The sequence below is a fragment of the Eleginops maclovinus genome, chromosome 1 (assembly GCF_036324505.1).
Source record: "Eleginops maclovinus isolate JMC-PN-2008 ecotype Puerto Natales chromosome 1, JC_Emac_rtc_rv5, whole genome shotgun sequence".
Lineage (NCBI taxonomy): Eukaryota > Metazoa > Chordata > Actinopteri > Perciformes > Eleginopidae > Eleginops > Eleginops maclovinus.
Window position 1 is genome coordinate 792,708 of NC_086349.1, and position 23,460 is coordinate 816,167.

A 23,460-nucleotide genomic window follows, 5' to 3' on the forward strand; every position below is an offset into this window, starting at 1 on the left:
TGACAACCGTTCCAAATCATGTGCCAGGAGCGGGATGTGCAGACATGGTGTGGAAGTGTCCATTTGGAGGTATGAAACACAGACCTCTGATGCAAACAGCACAATGGCGCTGAACTACGAGAAACCTAGCCAATATGTTTAAAAATAAAGAATATATTTTTATTTTATCGGGCAATTAAATTAAATTTGAAACACTGTTTGAATCAGAGAGGCAGATAACGGTTTGCATATTTAAGAGAAAGAAAAGAACACATCTGGAATGGATACAAAGTGAGTGATATATATATATTTATATTTTTTATAAATATTTATTGAATTTTCACAGGGTAACACAATCAAGAAGGATACCAATATGTACCCCGTTTGTTTCCACTTATCCCAAACACAGAACACATTCTCCACACATACAATAAGATAATACAAAGAAAAGAAAAGAAATTAGGTAAAAGAAAAAAAGATAAGCAAGTAATATTTGATAACGTGATGTGTATGATCACAATCACACTCAGAAATACCTAATTATGTGTTGTGTTTTTACATTATTTACTTCATAATTCATTCTCTACATTTCTCGTCTTATAACAGCAGGAATGACATTATTTTGAACAATTAGAAAATAGGTTGATCATGGTTCCATAATTGTGGGAGAAATAAGGAAGGATAAAGCTGATTTGTGTCTTGATCTTTCTTTTAGTGTAAATAATAAACCACAATGAGCACACAACTCCTGAATGTGTGTACACTGCAATGGTTATTCATACAATATAAACATGATACGCTCCAGTGAATCACTTTTATAAATACTGCTCCCTGCAAGCTACCAATCACAGACATGATGTTTGTGTTGTTAGGTTCATTCAAATAAAACCTTTCTACGAATCTGTTTCCTCGGTTTCCCACTAATTTGGTCTGAATGTTCACGTGAATGTTGTCACTGTCAAATAAATGGATTAATAACTCTAAATCTTCCATTTTCTGTTGCCAGTGTCAAGCCACTAAAAAATAAATATTACGTAACTATCCCTAGAGTCTTACAAATCATAGTCTCTGCTCTGAGAAAAAGAGGACAACAGAATGAAATGCTCCTGCTCTGATCTCCATCGTGTAAGGAAAGTAGGTCACACCAAGCGCCACCGAGGCAGGGCAGTACAGCACCGTACCAAGCCGAGCCGCACTGAAGCCGGAGCAGTCATCTGCCTGGCTCCAACACAGTCTTTAGAATTCATCCATCTCAAACAAAACCCGAAGAACTGTTCATCATGAGCGTCATGAACACGGCTGCTTACCAAAGAGAGGAAGAACATGAACACATCCAGAAGGAAATCATGCAGCCGTCGACTCAGATATACAGTAGCAGTATGATCTCACGTCAAACTGGTGTCTTCTGCGCACTCATTTTAGAGAACACACATTTACACCAGAAAACTCCTTTAATAAGAACATGTGTTTATTCCAGTGATAGTTTCAGAGATGTTTAAGAAGTACTCAGATCTTGTATTTGAGTAAATTTAGAAGTACTCAGATCTGGTAGGCTACTTGAGTAAAAGTAGAAGTATTCAGATCTTGTACTTGAGTAAAAGTAAAAGTACCAGAGTGTAGGAATACTCCGTTACAGTAAAAGTCCTGCATTCAAAATGTTCCTCCAGTAAAAGTAGAACGTATTCTCATCTAAAATACTTAAAGTAGCAACAGTAAAAGTAGTCATTGTGCAGAATGGTCAATTTCAGAATAATATATCTAATATTTTTTGATTATTGATGTTATAATGTGTTTAAAAGTCTGAAAGGTGGAACTCTTTTGAATGAAAGCTAACACTAGCTTATTGGCTAAATGCTAGCTAGCTAGCTACATCAATGAGACTGTAAACGTCACCTTTGCTTACGAACATGCTAAACGGTATCTCCTGTGGGATCAATAATGGATAAGTTCACTATGTTGCACTTTGAGCCCCCTTTCTGGGTCGTCTTGGATGAAACAGAAATGTTGACGATTGGTCCAGTCTCCAGCTTTTGGCTAATTTGGAATCACCCCCTGCTTCAGAATGGTTGGCTGCAGGCATTCATAACATTGTCCTTAAAACAACCCTAAACATTCCTTTTCCACGATGAGCAACTCACCGAGTGGTAAGTGGTGTTCGTAGTTGTTTTTAAATAATATTTGGCGAAATATTTGGTTTCCATCCGTGTTATTTGCTATTGTGGAACTAGCTATGTTTTCAGATACCTCACTGAGTAGGCTATTAACTTCCGCTTGATGTTTGGAATACAAAATGGCAAATTAAACACGACAGAAACTGTATTTCGCTAAGACACTCGTTTTGGAGCATCACCACTAACCAGTGAGCACTCGGTGAGTTGCACATCTTTGAAAATGAACGTTTCAGGTTGATTTAAGGACCGCTTTATGAATGCCCGTACATGAAGCATGGGGGACCAGTCGTTAAAATGTCGGTGTCAAACACACTATTTCATCCTAGACAAACCAGAAATGGGGCTCTTAAGTGCAAAAATAGTGAACTTATCCATACTCATATTGTAAAAGGATAGTTTAGGATTTTATGAAGCGAGATTGTATGTACTTAGCAGCTATAAGTGGATCATAACTAAAGCAAGCCTAATCAAATCAAGGTCAGTTTAATGTTGTTAGAAATAATCAATATATTGAAAGGGAACATTAAAAGATAATTCACTGTTTCTGGACGGGTCATATTTATCCAATTCCGGTAGTATAACCGGATGTTGTTTTTAGACTCAGATAGCATATAGCTAATATTGTATTGTATGAGTATAGGGAGAAGGACGCGTGGAGTTACTTACTAAACACACCGCCTCTACCTCTCACTCATTGATGCTGCAATGATACTGTTGCGTGTTGAATAACTGATAAACTTCAGAAGGATTGCATAATAGAATATCGAAGGGGAGAGCTTCAGGACATCACTAACAAGATGGCGACGGTGACGTCATTAAAGGACCCGCCCCCGACGACGTCAGCCTATAGAAGAGTCCGGAGAACCCCATGTGACAAGCGGCCAACAGGATCCAGCCCCCGCTACCAACCAATGAGAGCACGAGACCGGAGCACGTCTATTTCGAAGTTGTTTATTTTATGACCGGAAAGGGATGGTTCTATAAAACATGTTTGTATTGTAGAATCGAGCTCTCTTTTGTTCCGGACCGCCAGACAGTAACTACTGATGAGCTCCACTCATTCAGCGGCCTGTGGACGCGTGTACCGGGCTATTGAGCCACAGCTGTGAAACTTTTGTAAAACTTACTGCTGCATCCTTCTATTAAATACTTCTTTTAAACTTTCATGAGGAGCTTCACTTCGTTTTCTTTAAATCGACTCCTGGGCTTCGAAGAACAGAACATTTCCTATTATTAATATGTGTACCATTTGAGCTTGCTGCCAGACGATTTTTTCCGATAGAAAAACTAAGTATAGCTTACTCTCTCCAGCAAATCAGATTCCATTGACAAAAATGGCTATTTTTCTTTGCAGCACAAAGGAGTTGCTAGTCTACTGCTGCCTCCTTGAGGTCGTTTATGTAATTTAGGTAAATCACAACAAAGCTGAACTATCAACGAAGACATAGAATAGCTCAATTAAACTTATTCACTGAGCCAGCAGTAGACCTGCAATTTCTGTGTGATGCAGGTAAAACTGCTGTTTTTGCCAATGGAATCAGGTGTGCTGGAGAGAGTGAATTAACAAGCATACTTCAGTTTCCTGTCGGAAAGGGCTGCTTGATGGCAAGGTAAAGCTGGAAAAATATAAATTAATATAGTAAGTGTACACTGAAAATGGAAATGTATTTTATCAATGTTAAGACAAACACAATCTTACAGTATACTATACAATTCATAATAACACAAAATAATATTAACACAATGTTAGCATTGATATATGAGGAGATAGTTTCAAATGCAATTCATGTGTGGCTACAAGGGACTTTCTGACATCTGTTTTATATGCTTACCTGTTACAGATTTGAAGAATACCAGATGAGTAGAAGCATCATAGATGAACCACAACAGCCTTCAATCTCACAATTCTTGGACAGTAGTGAAGCGGATTACAGCATGAGTCATCCACAGCAGAAGGCTATCAGTAACGCAATACTGTCCGACTTGATTATTGATTGCAACCTTCCCTATCTATTGTGGAGCACAAGAGTTTTCGGCACTTTCTGAAAGGAATTGACACTAAGTACAGCCCAGTGTGTCGCAGAACGTTGACATCAAAAACAGAGAGCCTTGCTGGGGAGAGACGTTCAAGATTAAAAACTCAATTGAGCAACACTGAGCAAGTTTCAGTCACTGGACATTTGGTCTGACCGAAAGATGTGGGGATTCCTTGGTGTCACTGTCCACTGGATAGAGAAAGAGACAGCTAAAGAGAGGATACAGCTAAATACAAATCTCTTGGCCTGCAATCGCTTCAAAGGCTCACACACAGCTGAACGAATCTGTGACCAATTTGAGTCAATATGCGATAAATACAACATCAAAGATAAATTGGACTACATTATTAGTGACAATGCTGCTAACATGCGAAAGGCATTCACTGTGTGCTTGAACAAGAGGATGATGACGGAGGTCATCTTGATGACCCTGATCTCTGGTGTGACTTAACCCTGGAAGAACAGCAAACGGTAGATGCTGCTACGGCAAAGAAACAGCGCCTGCAGTGTTTTGCGCATACTCTTCAGCTGGTGGTGGGAGACGGTTTGAAGAAACAAAAGTGGCATGTCCTTCTCTTTCCAAGTTATCAAAACTTAGCTCATTGCTGCACACAAGCACAACATTCAAAGATGTGTTTGATAGTGAATTTGGGGAACAGAAAGGCATCCCTGCTGCAGTCAACACAATATGGAACTGAACACTGAGGCAAGTAAATGCAGTTCTCCAGTGTGTCATCTAAAGCTCTGTGCCATTCTAGAAAAGGCTGGGCATAAGGAGTTGTCATTCACACCATGAGAGTGGAATCTGTTGAAGGAGTTGGTTGACATCTTGAAGCCGTTTGGAGAAGCAACTGATTTGACACAGGGAGAGAAGGTCGTCGCAATCAGTGCAGTTGTTCACTCTGTCTTGTCCCTCAATCATCACCTTGAGAAGCTGAAGACTCAAGTTCGTTTCCTGGGCGGCCTGGTCGGAAGTCTCCAGGCATCCCTGAACAAAAGATTTCTTGGGATCTTCATTAACGTGAAAATGGCCAGGACTCAAGATGGGATCACTGCCCCCTTTTCAGACCCAGTCTACCTCAAAGCAGCCGCCTTGGATCCAGCCTTTTCTCTGCTGTGGGTGGAGCACCATGTACTGGTCAATCGTGACATCAAGGCAGAGGTGGCACAACAAGTTGAAGGTAAACATTATTGACTTCAATGCAACTTTTTTTCTCGTCGTCTGATCTTATTGACAGCATCAATAGTTGCATTGTTCAGTCTAACACTGTATCACCAACACCAATGGTAATAAGGGCTCTTTTGTTTCTGCTGTTGTTAAATGTTTTTCCAGAATTGATCCTGCAAGATGCTGCAGAGACTGAGCAACCTGTGCCTCTGGTTGATGAAGAAGAGCAATAGGACCTTTGACAAGGAGAAGGGCTGTTTGCTGCATACCATAAGAGGCAGAAGAAGGATGTTGGGACCACTCCAGCACTACAGCTAAGTCACTACCTAGACACAGCCGAAGGACAGAATGCCCTTTTGTTCTGGGCATTGAACATGAAGTCTCTTCCTCTTCCGAGTGGCCACCAGAGTCTTGGCAGTGCCTGCCTCTAGTGCTCCAGTGGAGCGAGTTTTCAGCCATGGTGGCATCACTACGTCCCCATCGTGCACAAATGACTGACAGACTTTTGGCCAATTTGATCTTTTGCAAATGCAATGCAGCATAGGGCCCTGACAATGAAAAGCACAACGCTGTTCATTGTCATGTTCGTGACGCTTCACATCTAGTCCCTTTCCCACACACACACACACACACACACACACACACACACACACACACACACACACACACACACAATGTTTTGGGAGTGAGGATATCTTTTATAAAGTGGTGACATGTTTGAAAGGTTAAGGTTACACTTAGGTTTCGAAATGAGTTAAAAAGACTGAAAATGTTTTTTATAAAGTGGTAACACATTTCTAAAAGTTACATTCAACTGTTTTTGTGATCCTCCAAATACCTGTTTGAGGGTGAAGACATGTTTTTTAGTTCAAGGCTAGATTTAAGTTTTAAGGTGAAGAGTGTTTTGCAAAAATGAGGATCTTTTGAGACAGTTATAGTGCAATAAGCAATGGAAATACAATGTCAGCACTTTCTGTGGAAATTACATTTGCCTTTGTTTATTCCAAATGTGTTTGAACAATGTTCTTGGTTTGATAAATATCAGATCTTAAAAGCATACATGATTTGTGTAAATATTATTTCTACGTTGTTGAAAGGACTCGAAAGGACTTGAAACTCAAACGGTAGGACTTGGGACTTGACTTGAGACTTGTCGGTCTGACTTGGGACTTGACTCGGGACTTGGGAGCAAAGACTTGAGACTAACTTGTGACTTGCAAAACAATGACTTGGTCCCACCTCTGCATATAACTATTTAAGTAGAAATGGGTTAGGACTCATTCTGTAAATGGTCCAGATCTAAAATATCACTTCAATGAACAGTATGAGTATAAATTTCACCCCTTTGACAGATTACTGACAAAAAAACCAAACAACAGAATGCGTAATGGTAATATATTAGTCAAAGTCAACTTCATTGTCCATTTCTCTGTCTGATACTAACAGGAGATGGACATGTGGGACTTCCCAAAGAATACAGATATATAAAAGCATCTTCAGAATACAGACCAGTCTTCAGCTGAGTTTCCAACGGCCAACTCCACATCCAGGACTGGGTCCAAGGCCCTCCATCACCTCACACATCTCCCAGCTATTGTGGTAAACAGATAACAGATTCTGAAACTTCCTCACCTGGAAACATATTAAACCCTATAAGCATGCTCACATGTTTCTGACTTGTTGGGGGGGCTGTGGTTCAGTCTGCCCAAAATGAATAATGTGTGTGTCATATGTAGCCTGTGTCGGGACTGAAGGATAGTTTCTCTTTTGTTAACTGGACTTTTCTTCACACTCTACATTTGACATTTATATTTAATTTAATATGCCATTCCTTGCACACTTAATGTGAATAATATCCTACTTTTAAATTGTGTTCCCTGTAATTTGGCCCTTCATTGTGTTTATTCGTCAGATACTTTCCATATTTTTAACTTCCAAGGTCAACTTGTAGATATTCTACTTTTAAGTTCACTTTTATTTTCTATTTTGAGATGTTTCTATTTGATCTGATTTTGTCCTTTTTTTATTTTTCAAATATGTACAATAACTCGGTTTTAACATGCTGCTGTAATGAAAAAAAGTCCCAATCTGGAATCAATAAAATATATCTTATCTTATCCTAAAATAAAACCATGAAAAGTTCTATGTGATGTGTGTAAAGATGAAAGGCTCAGTCTGATGCTCTACTTCCCTCTTGTGTCCAAAGATCCCCTCACAGCGGATCCAGGATCCGAGGGCATGCATGTCCGTTCACTGGAACACTGTGGAGACATTTGAAGTGAAGGCTGTTTGATGGTGGTTTGTAGGGTTTTAAAGAATGATTACCGACGGTACACTTCTGGGAGTATTGTGTCATTACAAGATGCTCAGAGCAGAGCAGAGCTGGATGAACGGTGTGTTGATGTGAAGGAATCATACGCTGAGCGGACTCCATCTCACCATTGCTTTATTTTTTATTGAAGACAGCAGCTACAAAACTCAGTTTGTTATGTTTTCTTTTCTTTAGTTTTCATTTTCTTGTTATTTTTTTACAAAATAAACCAATGACAGTATTACAAATAATTAAAACTGATACATCATTCACAGGTATACTATCAAATATACATTTATACAGAAAAACACAAAATATAAAAAACAGAAGTCCACATGAGATCACAGTGGTAAGGGCAGAGAAGAGGGGCCTCTGTGATGTGTGTGGGACCAAGAAGTGTGCAGAGAATATATTTGATCTCCTTTTACACCGAGGAGGAAGGTTTCCGGGCCCCTCGGGGTCTGGCAGGCGGAAGAGTGTGCAGTGTGGGGACAGCTACTTCATAAAGCTGAAATACTGGATTCTGAGAATTAACAACGACCATCAGTCTGTAAAGTACTGCGGTGTACGGTGGAGGTTTAAGTTTGGATTAGAATTTTGAATGAATTAAGTTAATGTTCTGCAGTTGGGAAAAACAAATTGTATAAATAGTGGCTCAACATACAACACGCCAGCATTATGTGAACAACCCTTATTCCCTTTATCTGGGGAAGTGAGATGAGGAGATTGCTATTAGTCCATAAAATTAAAATATATATTGAACTCACTGATGGCATGTAGTTTGATTGATCTGTACACAGGAATGTAAAAACATCCACTCCTCAAGGCGTGCTGTGGGGCTGAGCCTGACCTATGACGAGTTGCATTCTGTTCCTAACACACAGCAGGTGGATCCATCTGAACATGTCCCTCCTACAGAGGGGCCTTTCTCATCACACTTGAAGTCAGATTGTGGAGAATGTGAATCTTTCTAACTTTTTCTAAAGGAATAATGAAAATAAAACGTGTTGCCAGAACCAGGAACATTTCAGCTCTATGACAGTACTGAGATCTGCACAGCTCAAACGAGGGCCAGCATGTGGACGGAGCACACACACGCTAAACACTTTTAAAAAATGTTCTCTTAAAACTTTTCATGGAGAGGTCACATCAAATAGAGGCTGTTTCTACTCCCCGTGCCTTTGAATGACACACACACACACACACACACACACACACACACACACACACACACACACACACACACACACACACACACAAACACACAGGTGAGACTCTAAACTCACTCCATCATTTAACTCAAAGTAAAAAAAAACAGACAAATGGTAATCATATGAAGTGCAGGAATGTTGTTATGAGTTTTATAATCACCAGGTTTAGTTGCAATAGCTCTTCACAGAATAATCCAGATGTTTTTCTCAGAAAATTTGACAATCGAAATATTCCATAAAACAATTCCAAAAATATTTTCTTTGCCATCTTGATTGTTAAAAATGTAATATATTATTTTGGTAAATCACCAATTACTGTAATGTTGTGCACCACATTCATGCACACGTTGATAGCAGACATTCATCCACACAACGGATCCTTTCTCTATCATTCAGGAGACCGAATTGTTTGGCTTCTCTTACACAAAACCAGGTGCTTTGTGCTTTGTTCTTCTCATGTTTTTCTTTCTGTCTTGTTTATTTCAAACACATTAAAATATTCCAGTTTGAATAGGATCATCTGAAGACACCGGACTGTTCCTATAGCATGCATATGTACAGTGCAGTACAGTGTTTCTGTGCATCTGAAAAACATGATGGACCGTCGTATGACAAAACAGTGCAGCCGGTCTGAAAGAAACTGACTGAACAACATTTATTAAATATCAATGTCTGGCTTTTCTTCAAACTCACTGTGCACCAGTATGTAACGATCGAACGAGGAGGGAGATCGAAGAGGTCAAACACATTAAAATGAACAATTGTACAAATTCAAACCTGCATGGATTGTTTTGTTTATTTAGCAAATCATGAAGAACAACTAACTCCTGGAAGGTGAAGAAGTATTCCCCCCAGATCTGAATGAAGCATTGACGGTGTGCTGTGAAGGATCTGACGGGTTTGGAGGTTCTATTGGAAGCTATCACAAAATCAGAAGTGTTGTACCTCAGACAAATTGAGGACATTCTGACCATTTACGAACAAGAGCAGGCTCAGAGGGTTTTCAGGTTAGTACTTGTGGAAGGAGTGCGTTGTGCTCGTACAGTAGAAGAGGTTCATCGTGCTTAATGTCCTGATACCAAAAAGAATCACTCAGACATCACATGGCCTAGGGTGAGAATTATTTTCTCTCTACTGTGAAGTATAAATTATTGTCGTAACCGCTTTATAAAAAGTGCTGTTATCAAAATTTGACTTTTTAAAAACCAACAAAATAGAGTTCTGAGAGGTTCTGTGAAGTCTAAAAACAGGTTCCCTTAGGATGCTTTCTGAAAGCGTCTGTTGGTACAGCAGCACCATGGCTGGATCCTTCTAACCATAAAGGGAATATGCACGTTTGGAGAATATGTACAGGACAGATGATCAGAGTGAAAGGGCCCATGTCTCATGGGGACAAGTGAGGACAGGACACGTCTGTCCTATTGAACATCTGAGAGGATTAACACTCATTTGGAAGGAAATCATAATGCCTTCGTCTTTCCAAAGAAGGTCCTCACAAGAACAAGGACAGCATGAGCTGTTTGTTCAAATCAGCCTCTGTTTACAGCTCTCAGATAATGATGGTATTATACGCACTTCGGGGCTACAGATCCCCCCCTCAGCCGGCAGTCATATGGACTAAAACAGTGATGGGAACTTGTTCTGAAAGCTCCTGACAAACAGCATTGTTGTTTCAATTGTGGAAAATATCATAAAAAGGCCCATATCTGTGTAATCTCATTTAAAATACAAAAGATTTCTCTTAACGATTGTGAGATCAGTACCCTACATTATAAAATGCAGATCTTGTGAGCAGTGATGCTCCAAGTGAAGAATGGGCACACGGAGCTGTGGCTGAAGTCTTTGTGATGATTGTGATGAAGCGCGTGATCGGGCTCAGATATCAGTCCTTAAGTCTGTCTCTCGTCGGCATCAGCTGACTTTAACAACATGAGCTGGAACACAGCTCTCGTTCTACCGGTAATATAAGGAAGTATATTATATCGTACCAATGCATTTATGTAAGTTTAAAAAACACAGCACGATGAGCTGGGAGATAACTTTGGAATGTGGAGATATTGAAACACTCAAAGATTGCACATTAGCGGTGGGGGGGGGGGTTGGTCACTGGACTGTGAAAAACATCATATAGCTGTTTGTTGGGGTCTACGCCAAAATAAAGCTAAGTATTTTGATATGTACAAAATGATGCCTGTGATTCTTCTTGACCTGCCTGGAAAACAGGAAGCATAGTATCTGTTGCTCACAGCTGCAGCACGGAGGAGACTCTGATTTCAATGTTCTGTTTCCTGACTCTCACAGTAAAGCCTCCCTGGACATGGGGGAGTCTACACAGGGAGGGACTCTGACGGGTCCAGGTCAGCGGCTCAGGGGTATGTCAAGGTTTGTTCACATGTTGGTTTGGTAAAAAGATTATAAGAATATCAACCAAATGGCTAGATGAGCTGCTCAAACTACATTGAGGGGGGGCATTTGTACAGTCAAACAACATGTGCAGCTTCAGACATCAGAGACACTGAAGCATGAGGGGACTTTTAAAAGAGCCCTTTTAAAGGGCATATCTTTTCACTTCATCCCAGACGTGAAGCAAATGGACAACACACTCAACCCCCTAGTGTGTCAATGGACATCCTGCACCAACCAGACATTTTAAATTAGCTAACAAACTGTCAACCGGGATCGCTTTTTAAAATTTAGATTTAAATCAGGCTGGTAAAACTATGCCCTGAACTACCACCTGCAATAGAGCAAGGGCAGACAATCCTGTTGAGTATGGAAGAAAGTCTCTCCTGTTCACTCAAAGCAGAGTCAGCTGACCCCGCCCACACTGAGTGCTGCTATCTGCAGTGGAAACCTATAGTGTGGGGGGGGGGGGGGCGCGAGTCTAAACTGCTGCATGCGGTGGAAATGCAGCTTTACCAGAGTGCAAACACCTGCCTTTGTGTTGTTGGATGTTGTTTGGTCACAGCTATGAACCCATGTGTATTTAAAATACTTTTTATACATTTAGTATTTTTAGATCTGATGTGTTGTTCTTGTAATGTTTGGAAATAGAGAATTCCACAAGCACAGTGATGTCCTCCTGATTTTATGTTTCACATCAGATACAATAACTAGTGTGCGGGTGCATAATTTCCTGTGAATGAGTGTGCGTACACTTTTTAAACCATGTGGGAATTTTTGTATTCCAGTAAAACTTCGCTCTATAACAGCCAGCCATTAAAATACAACAAATGTGTTTGGTATGATGAAACTGTTAAATGAACATCTAGGGTCCCAGCATTGTGTCCAGTGGCCGCTCATTGGAAATGTGGAAGACCAGCTTGGTACTGTTTCACAGAGCCAGCAGCTCTCCATAATAAACTCAGCATCAGAAAGGAATGGGTGCTGCCCGCTTGGAGCACGTAAAGTAGGTTGAGTTCAGTTTTCACTGTTTTTCATTTTTCTCGTTTCCAACAGTGAGTCATGTAGGTGCAAGGCCAGTTTTGGAAACTGATTTCTCACTGATAGTTTAACTTGGTGTTATTAGAATAAACACGAGGAGTCCTGTGGAGCAGACTGAGTAGTTGGAAGCTGGCTGTGGTTATGGTCCTCCACAACACAAAGGCCTGCATGTTCCCTGAACATACAGCAACTACAAGAACACTCCTAAACATCTGTGTGGTGCTGGTGGTGTGTGTGTGTTTTGTGTGTGGGACTAAAGTCACTGAAAGTGTCCTCGATGGTTCCAGGTAGAATATGTTTCCTCTGCAACATCACACCTCCACTGAGGTGATCTGGTTCATCTGGGCCCTCATGGACTGGATACTGTTGAGGATCTTCTTCTGGTGACCGGCCAGTGTCACCCCCACTCTGATGATGTCCCTGAAGAGAAACCATGTGTCAGTATATCACACTGCATACTGTAATTAAAGTCTGAACTACTCAATACATTCTAATTTGTATCCCTTGGTATGCCTCTCTAACCGAGGGATACTAAGATATGCAGACTGTGCTTTTTTTACTTAAATTTTCCTATTATGCTATATTTGAACAATATATTGTAGGGCCATATCTCTACAAAATATGTCTGTGAAGTGTTTTGCTCAAAATACCAAAGAGATCCCCCATTGTAGCATGCCTCATCCCCCTCTATTTCAGCCCTGTTCCTGAAGTGCTGATTCTGTGACTGTAGTTTTAAATGAACTAGCTGCTGCTGGCCACGCCCCTTTGGAGCTGCTGCTGGCCACACCTCTTTGGAGCTGCTGCTGGCCACGCCCCTTTGGAGCATCTTGATCTCTCTGGGAGAACCTCAGCTAAACGCTGCCGTGATTAAACGCCATATTATGTTCAAACCACATCCAGCATTATTTCTGAAACAGTATGGAGCTCAAACGTTTCTCTCTCTCAGTTTACCACAAGGACAGGACCTTTATATTAGTCTCTTCAGTACAGCATTAGCTCTGAGTGTTAGCATGCTTGCTAATGTAAACACAGACCATATTACTTCCAGAACAGAGAGGTTTTAGCTTGCTGACTGTGTATGGGAGACGATAGGTTGGGACGTGTCCTGTGGGCGGGACGTTGCCAGGAGTTCAATGTAAAGCCAGCCCACATTTCCTTTCCTTATTAAGTTATAAGAACAGCAAATAGAATCGGAGGATGAAACCCTCTTTATTAATCACATACATGCACACAGCAGAGCACACACAGTGAAATTGGTCCTCTGCATTTAACCCATCCTAGTACTAGGAGCAGTGGGCAGCTATTGTGCAGGGCCCGGGGAGCAATGGGGAGGAGGGATTGGAGGTGTCCGGTGCCTTGCTCAAGGGCACCACAGCAGGGCATAGGAGGTGAACTGGGACCTCTCCAAGTAGCAGTCCACTTTCCATATTTTTTCAAGTCTGTTTGGGGACTTGAACCGGCAACCCTACGATTCCCAGTACAAGCCCCTACTGACTGAGCCACTGCTGGACTCTGACTGAAATCTGGATCAGCTCGTTTGTACCCCCGTTTTTAGAGATGTGGGTAAGGAGGAAAAGAGAGAGGGTTGTATATTCTGACACTTTGTGAGCGTACTTGCACACCGGGGACACATATTTATGTTTAAAAGACATCAAAAAGTGTGTTTTGCATAATAGGAGACCTTTGAGATGCCATATACAATGTCATTCTAGACATTTAAAATAGATGGATTTTACATACAGTATTTGATTACAAATATTTTCTACTGCACACTAGGAGCATTACCAAACGGCATTAGGTTTTGAAATAAGATGTAACTAACTAACAATAATCTTGAGGATCAGTATGATGACTCATCATGTTTGATCTCTCTTTGTGTTTCCTCTCGACAGTGGCCTTATATTTAAGGAGTGTTGAACTTACTCCATGGTCATTTGCGACACCAGTTCAAAGGTGGTGAAGCTCTCGTTGGCAAAGTTATCCTTGTACACGCCCATCTTTATGGCATCCAGCCACTCATCCACTGTACTGAAGGAGGAGAAGTCTGGAGTGGTGCGGTCCAGCAGAGGTAAGTGAACACTGGAGCACAGGAAGAGAACAGAATGAAAGGCTGTGACAGGGTCATAGAGCAGTGTAGGTCATCTACAGTTACCTGTCCCCTTCATACCTTGATGACAGCGGCGTGGTGGCCTTCAGGCTGTTCGGGTTGCGGATCATCTTGTCCAGGGTGCTGACAATCTGGCTGAACTTGGGCCGGTTGTTGCGGTCTTTCTGCCAGCAATCTAACATCAGCTGATGTAGGGCATTAGGACAGTCCATCGGGGGTGGCAACCTGTAGTCCTGCTCTATGGCATTGATGACCTATAAGGGTTTATAGGACAATTCATTCAGTGTCTGAGAACATGATTTGAAACTGAAATCCATAACAACACACAACAGTTAAGACGCACAATCCCTACAAAATGGTCCGGGACAGGGGGCTTCATTTGATCTCAAATGGAATCAAAGACCTGGCCTTTAATTATTAAACTGTCAGTGTGAAATTAAGACAATAAATGCACTGCTTAAATAGAGTTTGGTAATATTTGTGTAATAATGAAAATACCTTTTTCCTCTTTATGTAATGATGAGGGGTTTTACATCTCCAAACTTCATGGGATTTATGTTATACAGTAATCACACAGAGACATGTGAGCGTGTGTGCTGACCAGTGATAGGCAAGTTACTTCCAAAATGTAATACAGCACATATTACTTATTACTGGCTTTTTAAAGTAATAAGTTACATTACATTTTTACTGTGTTTGAAATGTAATGTGTTACACCATTTTTGCGTTACTTTGAGTTACTTTCACCAAAATAACCACAAAAGTAGGGCTTTAAATACTCAAATGTAGTTTATTGCAGCTCATTAATTAAAGCCATCTATGGCAGTATGCTGAAATTAAACTCATGCTCTGTTTAAGTGGGCTGAATAATATGTGATACCGATAACATTACGTCTCTGTGTGTTATTAATTACATGTTAGTGGAGCCTCTGCACGGCCCTGTAACCTGCTGTATATGAACGAGTCTCTATTCAACGTTAGCTCACCTTGTCATTGGTCTGTTAACGGGGATTTGGCTGACAAGCTTTCTAATAGCCAGCGATTCCACAGAGGACAGAGGCTGCATATCTTCAACACTCTGCCACGAGTCTCTGAACTTCTCAGGGTTCAATCAGCAGACCCAGAGAAAGTGACCTTCTGTTTCTTTGGCCTGCGTGCACTCCTGTCTTTCTCTTTTCTTTTCTCCGAGCCTGCAGCTCTGCATTGTGAGCCTGCAGCTCTACATTGTGAGCCTGCAGCTCTGCATTGTGAGCCCGCAGCTCTGCATTGTGAGCCTGCAGCTCTGCATTGTGAGCCCGCAGCTCTGCATTGTGAGCCTGCAGCTCTGCATTGTGAGCCTGTTTCTGCAGCCCTCTTAACCAATAGTAAACAGACTTACTGAGTTACTATTCTACCTTCACAATTATTTCTCTGGTGTCGGAATATCTTGCGATGTTTGTGAATTCTTAGAAACAGAACTCCACATCATTTCGGGTTAAAACGTGATGTAACTGCGTTACTGAGAATTGTAATGGGTATTATATTACCCACATTTCAGAAAATTACTTCTGAAATTTGGGTAATATAATATAAGTTATATACGCATTAGCGTTATTTAACTGCGTTACAGCAAAAACTAATACATTACTGTAACTCTGTTACTTTTGTAACGCGTTACACCCAACACTGGTGCTGACACACACAGACATTTGTGTCTTTGTACATGCCTATATATCGATGATTTGTTACTGAATTAATTTGTTTTAAATCATTTTACACTTGAATATCTGCTTGAAATTATTTCCCAATCTTAATGACATTTATCATTTGTAGTATTCTTTCAGTAATTTCATTTTTATTTTATTTTCAATATTTTTGAAAAATGTATTTAATTAAAACTAATAATTTGGCTGTCCTTACATCTTGATTGCTCATGTCCCAGTACGGCCTCTCTCCATATGACATCACCTCCCACATGACTATGCCATAGCTCCAGCAGTCACTGGAGGAGGTGAATTTCCTGTACTGAATGGCCTCTGGAGCCGTCCAACGGATGGGGATCTTCCCTCCCTGGAAAAAGATAAAGTGTTTATGTTATAATGATGCAGAGAGAAGGGAGGCAAAGACAGGTGTTACCGCTACCACCTTTTAGCCTGTCTTTTATTTTGATAGTTGTATTCCCTGTTTTTCCTCCCGCAACTTAAAGTAATCGTTTATATGTATTAGATATAATGTGCTACTTTGATTCCTTTGTTTAATCTTATCTAATCGAACCAAGTTATTTTCCTTTTTCTTATGTATAGAACATTTTTGTAATAATAGGAGTAAATACTACATATATTCAACATTTACTGAAACAGACCAATCACGATTAACCAACCAGTGAAAATGTATTTAAAATACAATGTCCAATACAGAAACCGGGTCAACATTGAAGAGGCCCATCTCCAAGTGGCTTTTAGCAGCTTTGTAAATAGCCTAAAGATAATTTTTTTTACCTGGAACATTAAGTGTCAGCCTGGGAGGTAATCTAAGAGTAACATCAAATCCGGAAGTCTCACCAGAGCACTGGTGTAGGTGGGGTCTGAAGTATCGTCCTCCAGGAATCGTGACAGCCCGAAGTCCGACACTTTGCACACCAGGTTGCTGTTGACCAGTATGTTCCTAGCTGCCAGGTCTCGATGGACGTAGTTCATGTCACACAGGTACTTCATCCCTGCTGCTATTCCGCGCATCATCCCCACCAGCTGGATCACCGTGAACTGACCGTCGTTTTGCTGTCAGGAAAAACATCAAGTTAATTTTTGTCTTTTTTTAAGAATAATGACTGAACCCAAGGTGTGCTGGATAATAAGCCTTTGAATTAATATAAATCCACGTCTTTGCTGGCTTTGGAGTAGATTCAAATGTATATATTTCTCTCCTTTTCATCTGCAGTCATGGAGGAATTACTGCATTGAGGTATAATAAGAGGTATTATTATATTCATTTCCAGTTCACATATGTATTGTGTGCCTCTAATGCCCAGTCGGCTTCTTCCACCAGGCCGTCAGTATGCTGAACTCTCTCCCTCCCTCCCTCCCTCTCTCCTCTCCCTACTGACCTCTCCACCCTCCGTCCCACCCACCTTTCCCCACAGCCTCAATGGAAATGTACCAGGACATTAATCCCCCTCCCTCACACACCCGTCCCTCATCCAGCACCAGTCACTTTCACTTCGCTGCTACTGAAAATGTACTTTGCACAAAGTATTTTTTTGCACTAAAGCACTACTTGCACTACTGTCAAACTGTGTTGATTGTGTCGAACATATGTATGTATTACTTAGGTTTTTTTGTATACCCCTTTTAACCCCCCTTTTTTTTCAAGGCTCTTATCTTTGTATGTTATATGTTCTTGTTTATATTTGCACTGTGGGACTGCCAGAAACGGTATTTCCATTTTCTGTATGTATAACACATGTGGAAACTTTGACAATGAAGTGGACTTTGACTTTGATTGGTAAGATGGTCGGCTTTGTTGTGATTGGTCAATAGCTTAGAGAAGGCACACTCTTTAGCCTATCACATACAATCTGTTGGATCAATAGCTAATAGAAGTGCAAGTAGTGTTGTAGTCAAGACCACCTTAACTGAGACCAAGTCAAGACCAAGACTTTAAGAGTTCAAGAGCGAGTCAAGACCAAGACCAAGGTAGGGTGAGACTGAATCAAGACCGGAACCAGACCAGTGTGAAGCCAACACTGCATAATACACTTACAATAAAATGTGGGAGATATAGGCAAGGCAAGGCAAGTTTATTTATAGAGCACCTTTCAGCACATGGCAATTCAAAGTGCTTTACAAAACAAAATAGACAACATTGAAAAGCAAATGCAGAAGAAACACATTATAAAAATGGCATTTAAAACAGCCATTAAGAAGCAACGATGGTGGGATAAACACAACGAATTTTTGTGGTTTGTGTAGACAAATGTAATTATCGCTGAATTTCCTGACATCTTCACAACCGTTTCAGTGTGTGTGAAGGGGGGAGAGGTGAGGGGGAGCAGCCGGTATAGACCAGTCCCAGGTTTCCAAACGTTGCGGCGCATGAGTGCAAGACTCGGACTCTCGTGAGTGCTTCAAAGTAAGTCAGTGAAGAAACCTTATTGGTTGCATTTGAAACAGGACCTTTTCCCTCCAATCACATGTAAGGTTGGGTATCATTAGATTTTAACGATTCTTCTTCTGCTTTTAGATTCCTGTTCTTGATTTCGGTTCTTTGAGAGGGTTAAAATAAGTCCGATTCCAATTTCACTGGAAAAATGCCCCGGTCCCCTCTGATGTTACACTGCAACCTGCCTGTGTGACACAGTGGGTGTCCAACACATGTCCTGCAGTACATATGCTACAGCTGCCGTACTGCTTCACTGTTTGCAAAAGTAAATACATTGTATTTTCATTTAAAAAAGGTACTTTCTATAACCTGCTTCATCATGAATACTGACTTCCCTCTGCTCCTCCTGTCTCACAGTCCAGTGAGGACAGAGCACCGCGGAGCAGAGACAGGTTTACTTCACAGAGGAAATGGCGGTCAATATTAACAACATGGAGCTAAAACGCTTAATCACCTTCATTACGTGTTAGAGAAAGAACATAGGATTGGTTGATAAAGATGAAGCTGTGTAACGGGGGGAGAGAGAGAGGGAGAGAGAGAGAGAGACCTGCGACCTCCTGTCCTCACAACTCTTTTTAATCCCGGTACCGGACAATTGTTATTCTGAATCGGAACCGGACTTCAGTACCCAGCCCTCATCATTCCCCCAGCCACACCCGTGGTCTTGACTGATCTTGACATAAAATCTTGAGTCCTATAGGTCCGAGACCGAGACAAGACCAAGACCTTTAGAAAGTGGTCCCGAGACCGGTATGGAGTATAAAAAAAAACTATAGAACACACTACAGGAGAGGAAAACTCCAAAAAGCAGAGTAGGGCCTCTTCAGATATTCATTTCACAGGGATTTACCTTGGCTTCTGTGCTCAGTAGAGGCCCAAAATACGTTTTTAGGATACATAGGCAACTGACCAAGGCATGAGTGACACGATGCCCACAGCTTTGATTGAGTGTTCGGAGACTCCTTGGCTGGCAGTTGGATATGGAGTGAGTGACTGCAGAATACATTTGGAGAGACTGTGGACATGTAATAAGCCTGTCAAAGTGAAAGAGTAACCCTATCCAGTGGCCATGTGATCGGACATTGTCCTGAGCGAAGCATCAGAGGCTGCTCGGATGTCTTTGTACAAAACATACGTTCTAGTCTGGGTTTTTTTGACATGCTAGTGTATTGCAGTGGGTAGCTGTGATCAGTGACTGGATGGAAACCTTTTCACTAGTCAGCAAAGGTGGAAGGGGTACTCAAATGTTGAATACAAAGTGTAGGAATATTACACTTTTAAAAAAGTAAAAGTTGTGTGTTAAAAGTACAAAAGTATCACCATCAAAATATACTTAAAGTACCAAAAGTAAAAGAAGTCATGGTGATTGGCCTTTGGCCATAAATGTACCTTAGTGGAGTAATAGTTGAAAAGAATTGTTAAAGGAGCTGTGATGCTGAGACTATGTTTCCGGTGGCAACCACTGTAGAATGTCCGATTAGAACAATAAAAGGAAACGGTGTCCAAAGAAATGAGTCTTTATTGAGTCTTCACACCCACAACACAGAGTAAGAATGATCAATGTGTGATCAGAGTTTGTATGTATTTATGTGTGTGGTTCTGAAATAAAGAAAGCAAACAAAAGACATTTGGCTAATGTCCTTGAATGACCTTACAGTTAACACAATGGTATTTAGCATCGCTAACTTAGCAGGGCTACATGTAACCTTAATAATAGTTAACTGAAACATGAGGCTAAACATGAAGCTAACCTATGGCTTGCGCCCATACATTATCAGTTAGGCTACACCTAGCATGACATAGCATTAAATAGCCAAAATTAGCCTAAACATAGCAAACCTAGCAATAGCATGCTAATCGCGATTAGCATAAATTAGCTTGAAATAGCATCTGAGGTAAAATACAAATTAACCTAAAATATCCCTATGATAGTTATGATTTTAGACTAAAAACTGATACACAATGATGCCCAAACACAAAAACTCACCACTAGATGCACGCACACCATCAAACACAAAAGAATCAAATTACTTCAACAGTCAGCCTGCAACAGCTGGACTTCGATCCCACTCCTGAAGATGCCAGAAAAGGAAGAGGTCCTAATGAAACCTCAGCTTTATAGTGCTCAGCCATAGGTGGCCAATTAACTGCCTGACCAAAATAACAATAGCACAACTTACACATTACCAAATAATATGAATCGATGGGCTTTTGTACAGCCGCCCCCAAATCTGTTGTACGGATTTGCTTCTAAAAGTCCTTCTCTCCATGGTCGTCTGGAAATGCTTTCGATCTGGGCTTGACGAAGAACATCCAGCTCAGCTTTCCTTAAGTCAGCCGCTGACGTACTCTCCGTATCAGAAGCCACCCCGTGAGGTGAGCAGGCTACCGCTTCAAGGAGTTCCTGGAAGGTGCTGTATTGACCGATGTCAAGTAGAGGTGGACCACTGTCGACGGTTGTGGCTCCGCAAAAGGTTTGTTTCCGCATCTCTTCAGGGACCTCAGCAGGATTTCCTGATGGCTGTTCAGGCCATGAAGTTTCTGGCTGTCTAAGGAAATCTGGGCCTTGGAACCAATGGGGGCATTCTGCCAGCTGTGACAGGGTCTTCCCTCTTGTAATGTCATCAGCTGGATTCCTCTGGGTGTCGACATAGCGCCAGGTTTCAGCATCTGTCAATTCCTGAATCTCAGCAATCCTAGTGCCCACGAAGACTTTGTACTTGCAGGATTCGGAATTCAGCCAGGTAAGTACTGTCGTTGAATCGGTCCAGTAGGTGTAGCAGTGGATATCCAGGGTCAACTCTCTCTTCAGGACTGATGCCAGTTGAGCACCTGTCACGGCAACACAGAGCTCCAGCCGGGGAATAGATAGTTGCCGTTTGGGGGCCACTCTTGACCGGGCTGCAATGAAGGCAACTTGGGTGCGTCCACTGCCATCCTGCGTGCGAAGATACGCCACAGAGCCGTATGCTTTTTCAGACGCATCACAGAAGACGTGGACGCTCCGATTGCAGGTAGTGAGATCCAGTTCTCCTGCGGTGTAGCATCTAGGCAGTGTAATGCTGGACAGCTGAGGAAGTTCCTCCACCCAGGAAGACCATGCTTGCAGGAGATCTTGAGGTAAGTCTGGATCATCCCATTCCCGTTTACGATCCCAGAGTCGCTGTACCAAGATCTTGGCCCTAGTGGTGAAGGGCACAATGAAGCCAAGTGGGTCGTACTGCTTAGCGAGGGTCCTGTAAATGCTTCGCATTGTGGGCTGAGGGTCCAGCTCCAGCTGGCCATGCTTGAAGCCGATGCTGTCTAATTGACAGTGCCATATTAGTCCGAGGGTGCGCTCCTCTGGGTCAGCTGTATCGTGGTTGAACCAGAGTTCGCTACTTTCTGACCTGGACTCGGGGGGCAGGTGGCTGATTATGCTAGGGCAGTTGCTGGCCCATTGTCGCAGGTCAAAACCACCCTTGGCCAGAAGACTGCGAAGATCATCCACCAGCTGTTTCGCTCCTTCAGCAGTACGTAGACTTTGTAGACAATTGTCCACGTAGAAGCATTGTTCCACTGATGTGCGCAACTTGTCTCCAGGTCCTGCGTGGTCAGTCACATGCTTCTGGAGAGCAAATGTGGCACAGCAGGGGCTTGATGTAGTGCCGAAAGGCAGGACCTGCCACTGGTAGATGTCCGGGGGGTCGTTCCTCCTCATCTCTCTCCAAAGGAATCTCAAGAGTGGCTGGTCCTCTGGGAGAAGGCGGACTTGATGAAACATGCCCTTTATATCCGAACTGATCGCAAAGGGATGTTCACGGAATCGGATGAGAACACCTATTAGGGTAGCACCCAGCACAGGTCCAGGGAGCAGGTGATCATTCAAGCTGATGCCCTTGAAGGAGAAAGAACAGTTGAACACTATTCTATTCTTTCCATTATGGTGGACCATGTGGTGGGGGATATACCACCCCGGACTACTAGCTGCCTCACCCAGGGGTATCTTCTTCACATACCCAGCTTCCACCAGCTTCTTGATCTCACCCTTGTAGGTAGCCGCCTTATCAGGATCCCCAGCCAGCCTCTTCTCCGTACTGCGCAGTTGGGCCATCACAGCTTCCTTAGGCGCAACCAGTGGGGGGAGGTCCTTTTTCCAGAGCAGAGGAGTGGCGTACCGCTGAACTCCCTCTACCGTCACCCTAACGGTCTTCTCCTCCAGAATACGTACTGCCTCTGTGTCTTGTCTTGAGCGTGTCACAAGCTTCTCACTCCGGTAAGGCAAAGTGTCTAATTGCCATAGCTTTTCGACATGACCGAGTAACTCAGCGGTGGTCGGAGTGCTCGATGTCCAAAGGCATTGCTGAGTGGTCAGGCTGTGCCTCAGCAGCTTAGAAGGACCTTGGAGTGCCCATCCCAACTTGGTCTTGACCGCAGCCGGCCCTCCCGGTGGGCCCAGGCGAACAGGTTCAGTTGGGGTTATGAGGTGTGGATGGTCCGATCCAATGAGCAGCAAGGGCTGCGCACGGTCAATGGGCTGCAGAGGTAAGTTCTTCAAGTGACAATATGACTTCTTGAGGGCCGCAACAGGGTAAGTATGGGGTGCCAGACCTAGCTCTTTGGCTGTGAATGCTCTTTGAATGTGGAAGGTCTTACTTGGTTGGTTTGCAGGTGAAACTGTGAACGACACTGTGGCTCCAGGGATGACTCGCACATCTTGACGCACTGTACGCAAGGACAGCTCCTCAGGTAAACCTTGTAGGCCGAGCTGTTGTGCCGCTTCATACAGTAAGATGGTGCGCTCCGAGCCATCATCTAGCAGTGCATATGTGTCCAATGAGTTCTCACCATTCTTTAGGATGACCCGACTCATCTTCAGTAGCACCCTGCTGCTACCAGTAGGTCTGTCCACATAGA

General features: G+C 42.3%; 1 protein-coding gene and 1 long non-coding RNA gene across 3 annotated transcripts in view; both read right to left on the reverse strand.

The window, feature by feature from the left end:
- Positions 1–12,366: 12,366 nt before the first annotated feature.
- Positions 12,367–23,460, reverse strand: part of ephb2a (eph receptor B2a) — an 84,193-nt gene continuing 73,099 nt past the window's right edge. For both annotated transcript variants that reach the window (XM_063882713.1, XM_063882721.1), the window contains 5 exons: positions 16,968–17,183; positions 16,327–16,476; positions 14,488–14,681; positions 14,244–14,399; positions 12,367–12,740 (listed from right to left, as the gene is read on the reverse strand). In XM_063882713.1, coding sequence (XP_063738783.1) covers positions 12,632–12,740; positions 14,244–14,399; positions 14,488–14,681; positions 16,327–16,476; positions 16,968–17,183 — 825 coding nt within the window. In that variant the 3' untranslated portion in view covers positions 12,367–12,631. The remainder of the gene's footprint in view (positions 12,741–14,243; positions 14,400–14,487; positions 14,682–16,326; positions 16,477–16,967; positions 17,184–23,460) is intronic.
- Positions 20,066–21,375, reverse strand: LOC134864002 (uncharacterized). Its single transcript, XR_010165774.1, has 2 exons — positions 20,552–21,375; positions 20,066–20,163 (listed from the first exon to the last, which is right to left on the reverse strand). It is a non-coding gene; the product is annotated as an uncharacterized LOC134864002 (long non-coding RNA).